A 6,973-nucleotide genomic window follows, 5' to 3' on the forward strand; every position below is an offset into this window, starting at 1 on the left:
CTATTTGATTTCGTACTGATATTAGCAAGATTGTGTATGTCTTAACACCATTCTGCTGTTTAACATCCTTTTCCTTTTGAACTTCTCTTGTTGCTATCTTCTTACAGTAGAAAACAAAACAAAGCTTTTTTTTTTTAAAATATTGCAATCATCTTAAAAAGTGCTTTCCATATGGGTCGAAAAATGCTGATTAATGATCCAAGATCATCAAAGAATAGTTCTGCCTCCCTTCTCTCAAGCAGTTTGAGTTCCCATTGCTAGTATTATTGGCTTAGGGCTAGATTAAGAAAGGACTGTTGAGACATTAACAATGGCTTAGCAGTTGGGGTTGAAGCCACCTTTAAAGACTGCTACTTCTGTTTTGAAAGTTCAGTTGCTAATTCTAGGCTTTTTGTTCCTTTTAGTTCTAGAAGCCAGTTCTAGAGGCAACATACTACAGTAAAAGGTGCTGATTCAAACTCTTGAGTATTGCAACCCTGATGGGAATGACTTTGGTGTCTGTGAGAACAGCCCTCTCGCTGCATTAGTCATAACATCTTTTGTACAGTTACTGTGCATAGAAAGCAGTGACCCAATGCCTCTACAGTTAGGGTGGAGAAACTCTGCAGTGTGTGAGTGGCAAAAGTAAGCCTGTTTCCACACATCTTTTATTTAAGTGTGTGCATCAGCCACGTCTAACCTTTCTAGAAAAATATATAGTAGCTCTTAAATTCTAGGTACCTGGTGAGTTGTCATTTTCTTTAAAATGTAAGCCTTCACAACACTCAGTTTACCTGTAGAGATGACCAAAAGCAGAGAGCTTCTTTACAAAATAACACTTAAATGTTAAAGCAGATAAAACAGCGCTTTTCACTTTGTAACTAGAGGTCAATTTCATTCCCTCTGGGGACTCTAGGGATCTAAATAATAGGGAGACTTCTAGACTTGTAACTTCATGATTAATCCTCTTATTTTACTTAAGGAGAAAATGTCTTTTGTCTAAACTCATCTATTACCAGAGCTTCTGCTCGTTCTTGAGTACTGAACTATGTTGCTGGATGAACCAGTAACAGTGCTAATAAAAATCTTGGCTCTACTGGAATGCTGGGGAGTTTTGTTGCCAGTTTCAGCACCAATGAGCCTCTAATTGCTGTGTAGCTTATTTGAAGTGCTTTTCCATAGGTGAGGAATGTCAGGTCAATTAGCTAACTGGATATATGTTTTATTTGCCTCACAGTACAATGTGCATTTTAATCACTTAATTCTAACCATCTATTTTTGTGTTTATGTATAAGTACTGTTTCTACTGAGACTAATGACAACACTTTTGTTATGACCGTTATCAGATAGACTTGCAAAATGCTTTCTCTCTAATCTGAGAGGGTTTTGGTGACTGCTTTTATTGTTTGTTTCAGAAACAACAGTGGTATCTTTATTTACAAAGTCAAAGTGTCAAGCAGAAGATGTCAGACAGTCATCTAGTGAGGTTTAGTATTCTTAAAAGAAATAGATTAACACCTCCCAGGAGCAGCTTTAAATACTCAAATTTTAGAGACACGTGTTGCACTTCAGCATTTCTGGACAGCAGATGCAATGAGTCAGGAGAAGATCCTGAGGCAGACCGTGAAGAAGCACCCAGTGTAACAAGTGTATTATTGCTACAGGAGCGTTCTGAGCACGTCCATCCAAGTGCCTTCTTTCCCAGGTCACCATCGATTGAAAAAGAATTGAATTCTATCTCATTATCAGAAGAAACAGAAACAAATAGAAGTGCAGATTTTTTTGAAACTCCTAAATCAGGTAGAAAAGGCTCCTCACTACGCAGAAGGCTGCTTTTACCCAATACTGTCAAAGCTGGCACAACTGTAGGATGCTGTGAAAGACAACTTAGTTCTTCAGGAAGCATCAGGAAAAAAATATTCTCTTGTGTTTTGAGCTCTGAAGAAAAGCTTTCACAAACTGCTGCATATTCTCCAAAAGATAAAGATTACAAAACTCTGACAACTAGCACTTCAGAACCTGAGAATTCTAATCCTAATTCTCCAAAAAGGAGGCTTTCCTTTTCACAACAAAGGACTTCTACACTAGAGGAGTCCCAGTGTAAGGATCCTTTATTGTTAGAAACAGAAGGTTTGTCTCCAATTCAGTGGAAGGATGTCACTGCTAGTAACACTAATGAATTCAATGAAAATGTTCTTCTGAGTGTTAGAGATGGGGTGCTTAGGACTCCTACTTACAGTAGGAGTAGCCTACCTGAGGCCAGTGAGGGCAAATACCTGACTTCTATCACCAGTCCAGTAGAGAACTTGAACTTTGGACTATGTGATATAAACTCTCCCCCTGTTAAGGTACCAAATTACCCAGATCTTTCAACGCCTGAAGACAGTGGATATAATTCACTTCCTTTGGACAAATCAGGAGACTCATTGTCTGATTATGAGGGATCTTTCCAAGAGCTCTTCCAAAAGCACAGAGAAGATTCCAGAACTTTAGACAGTAAAAGAAAGACAAGAAAACTCGAGCGAGTCAGAAGGTTATCCACTCTTCGGGAACTAGGCTCCCAGTCAGAGACAGAAGATAATCATGGCAGTCCTACTTCAATGCATGTGTTAACGAAAGAAAGAGACTTTGTCAGTGAAGATCATGAGTTAGTTCTAAAAGAACAGCCTAGTGGAGACCTGGTTGTTAGTCATGGGGATTTCTCAAGAACTCCAGCTCTGAAAATAGTTCATGAAATTTGCTTGCAAAGACAAAGATTGCACCAAAAGCAAATCTCAGAGAATATTGATGGAACAGAAATATTTGCATTAGATCATGTTCTTCCTGGACTTATTGGCAAGAAAATGGGCCTTGAAAAATTAGATATTTTAACAGAATTGAAAGATAGAAATTTAAAACATGTTCTTGCTATTGTTTTAGACGCTTTGACAGTAGAAAGTCTATGTAGGTAAGTACTGTTGCTTCACACACACAAAAAAAGGGAAAAAGGGGTGCTTCTGCAAATGAATGAGAATAACTTCTGGAATACTGGGTGTTGTTGTCAACAAAATTTGTTTTTTTCTGAAAAAAGAGACATTTTCTCACTGTTAATTAAGTAGGTCTTTCTGTGGAGATCTAAAAAATAAATAGGGGCATTAAAAAGCTGAAGAACCATGAAAAATTAATAAACTCAAAACTAAATCACAATACTTGTAAATTTTAAAATATATAAAAATTCCTTTAAACCTAGAAAGTAATTTAGCCTCATTACAAGTTCCCAATAGTGCATAGCACTCAAAACACATTTTCTAGAATTTTTCTTGTGTATTTTATTTCCTCAGTTATTTCTAAGCACAAAGATGCTCAAAGAATTTTGATTCATGAGTAATCTTCTTGATTAATTTCTAATCAATAGCAACTGTTACATTTCACACAATGTTCTTGATCCCTTTGTTGTAACAAAGGGAATTGGTGAATAGATGGAAGTCTAAGGGCACAGATGTTTTCAGAACTCTAAACACAAGTGTGACTAGAAAAAATTTTGGTAAGTGGCTTATATGGAGGAAGAAATTAATTTATTTCTAAGTCATGGATGCTGCACTATTAATGTTGCTGTTGTTGTTTAGACTCTTGTGTTATACAGTGATATGTAAAGTATGAGATCTGTGTTTCATAACAAAATAAAGAACTAGTGTATAGCAGCAGTCTGTAAAATGACCAAGAGTTTATGAAACCATGCAAAAATCTTTACTAGGTAGTCTTGCTATTATGACTTCTGCACTGCCTGAAAAAAATTGAAAGTGGATTGATTTTTTATTTGTTCCAGCATTTGGAAAGTAAGCAAAAGCTGGCGTGAAATCATTGTACAAGACAGAAATGCAGATAAGAGGAGAAAGCTGTACACAAAACACCTGAAAGAAGCAGCTCGGGTAAGAGAGTTCTCAAAGGTGATTTTTTTTTTTTAAGTATGAAAGAAGATAGAAGGAAAGATAAAACATCTTGTATAGCTACAGAAAAGTAACTGACAGACAGTTCCAAAACGAGCAGGTGATGGATTCTAACAGGAGAATGTAATGGCTCTTACTGCTTTTCAGCTGTCTGCAGTTTGAGTACTGGTCTTTCAACCATGTAAGACTCTTATTTACTCCTCCTGCCCTTTCTTGAGAATCCTGTAGGATCTCTTCCTTGACTAATTCTAGCTTTAGATTTTAAACTCTACTTGTGCCATTGTGCCATGCTGTTCCCCATTGTCCATTTCACTCTAGTCTGCACTGCTGTAGGACCTGCTCTACACTACCTCCTGATAATGTTCATGACTGATTGTGTCACCGTGTCATGGTGTATTTGTGAACATCAGAAGGATATGTAGAAGGTTTTTTAAGGAGCATCTAGAGAAATAAGCATATTAATAGCAGTATCTTTTTTCAGATCTTCCACATGATACATGCACACTTGCTTTTGAGATGCCCTAATTCACAAACATGAGCACCAGTAGAGTGTGCTAAAAGGGTTTCTACCCTGCTCATGTGACTTAGTTTTTGTTGATCTCTCTTGATCCCTTGCTAAATATAAACATTTAATGGTAAATACTTGTGAGATATATATATATATACACATAATTTTATTTTCTTATGTGTTGTTGCAGAGGGAAAAAAACCCAAACAAGTAAAATCTAGCTGCAAATCCTAAATGAAATGAAATCCTAATTTTCTCCCTTTTTTTTTTTCTAAATAATTATAAACTAACAGGAATACTTATTGAAGGCTGAAGATGCTGCTACAAGACTTAATATTCTCAATAGATCTGCTCTAAGGCCTGTTCAAGCTCAAGCCAGAACTCCTGTTTTACAGACACCACCTTCACACACTGAACTTACACCTAGGAGATGCAGTTCTGTTCCCCACTCAGCTAGTAGGCAGGAAGAATACATGAAAGTAGGTATCTAAGAAATGCTTCATTTTCAGTTTTTAGAACATTTTCATTTACTAGAATAAATAGCTGTTTTCTGTCTCCTCTTGCTACAGGTTGCTAAAACTCTGTTCACTGATGAAGCTCTAAAACCCTGTCCAAGATGTCAATATCCTGCTAAATATCAATTGGTAAAGAAACGGGGACTATGTAGCAGAGAAGCATGTGCATTTGAGTTCTGTATTTTATGTCTGCAGGCATTCCATGGGTCAAAAGAATGTAATAGTTTATCTGCAAAACGGAAGAATAAAAAAGATGCTCCACCAGGAAGTGCCCAAAGCAAAAGAAATTTAAAAAGGCTCTAAATTTGTAAAGCATGTAACTAACATTTAATTCTTTTACCCCTTCCCCTAAATTCCTGATCTTGTTCCTATGCTTCCTAAAGGTATGCATTTTGAAAGCATCATCCTGTTTGTTCTTGTTGACTTACCAAGATAACCTCTCATGTATATATCTTAATTAACATAGTAGAATTTGGTTTTTTAAAAAATGAGCATTTAAAAATATTTTATGTTTTGTTTTACCTGTTGTGTAGTAGGTAGAAACTAACATCTTAATTTTTAAATAAAGTGTCTTAAATGTAGTCTTTAATATTTAGCTTACATGACCTCATTGATGTTTAAAAATGTTATTCTTGTCTTAAAGACAAATTAAAGAAAATTATTTCTAAAAAAGTCTTTGAAATCAGATTTATTTATTCACTTTAAATTATATTAAATATTTTTAAAATGTCTCAAAGTGGGACACTGTACAGTTGCAAAAATGCTTCTATTAATATGGATGGTAAAATGTCAAAGCTTACATATTAGTTGTCTGAATTTTTTATTGCAATAATTAATCTATTGTTCTCTTAGCCTCTGTAAAGGAATTCAGTAGAATAGTAATTTATAAACTAAACTGATGCTGTGTGAATATTCTGTTGTACTGAGTTTTACAAAGTTTTTGTCTTGAAAACTTTGGGTAGTACTGTATGTATTCACGTGTCTGAAAATGCTGTGGCATCACCTTTGCTGTTGTGAACTTAGCTTTATGCTTAATCTGACTTGACTTCAGCTCCCAGATACTAGGTCACCTTCACAGTTCTACTTGAGCAAAAGGATCATCTACAGCTGAAAATCACTCTTATCTCAAGATATTTATTTATCTCCTAATAAAGGAAATTGAGGTATCTTGCTCTTGACCTAAATATGCTGATCCCTTTTAGAAAATGAACTCAATCTGCCTCTTGGACCTCCAACAATTTTTGTGTGGCTTTGGTTTGTATCCTAGCAATTACAAACAGCTTGAAATATAGGTGACAGAAATGGACACAGTACTTCTATGAAGATATAATATCAATTAATTTCTACAATAATATTGTCCCATTTGTCCTTTCAAAAAGTTTGTCACAAGCATCTTGCAGAACTCTTGTTGTCAGCTGGTGTTTATTCCTCACTCTCCCTCTGATGTTGTCTTTTGTGTTATATTTTTGAAGACTGTGTATTTGTAGGTAACCCTTAACACTGAGCTATTTTTAAAAGTCAGATAGAAAAAAAAAATCCAAAAGAAGACTTTGCAAGTAAACCATAAGCTTCATATTTGCCTCTTTTAATATTTATTCACACATCTCTTTATTTTTAGTGTCTAAAATGACAAACCCCTAAGATTTTTTTCTTATTTTTTCTTTATTTATTTTTACACAATCTGTGGATGTTTAAGCCAAATGGACCAGGATAACAACTTCAGGATGTTCTAGAAACATCTCTTCTTAGTTCTCGCCTCTAACTGTTGTGATCTCTAATTTGGTTAGTACTTTTATCATTCTTGATTTTTAGCATAGTAGTTTCTCATTGCATTTGGAAGGAGGGGAGACAACATGGTTAATGAAATGATAAGGAAATTTTAACACTAACTCTATTAACCAAATGTTATTGTTAAGGAAAAAGTCAACCCAATATATTTGCCAGAAGTTCATGTTTAATTAATATAAGTATTAGCACTTTAATTCCATACTTATATTTGTGTTTGCTGAGCCTTTGCCTTGTTCTTAGGTTAGACTGGTAGCAAC

At 35.2% G+C, this 6,973-nt stretch overlaps 1 protein-coding gene across 1 annotated transcript; it reads left to right on the forward strand.

Annotated features, from left to right (window-relative positions):
- The first annotated feature begins 1,442 nt into the window (after positions 1-1,442).
- On the forward strand, positions 1,443-5,231 carry FBXO43 (F-box protein 43). Its single transcript, XM_054647564.2, has 4 exons — positions 1,443-2,926; positions 3,785-3,887; positions 4,707-4,892; positions 4,983-5,231. Exons 1-4 carry the CDS (start codon positions 1,443-1,445, stop codon positions 5,229-5,231), a joined length of 2,022 nt encoding a protein of 673 aa, XP_054503539.2.
- The last annotated feature ends 1,742 nt before the right edge of the window (positions 5,232-6,973 follow it).

Source organism: Agelaius phoeniceus, chromosome 1 (assembly GCF_051311805.1).
Source record: "Agelaius phoeniceus isolate bAgePho1 chromosome 1, bAgePho1.hap1, whole genome shotgun sequence".
In the NCBI taxonomy this organism is placed as follows: Eukaryota; Metazoa; Chordata; class Aves; order Passeriformes; family Icteridae; genus Agelaius; species Agelaius phoeniceus.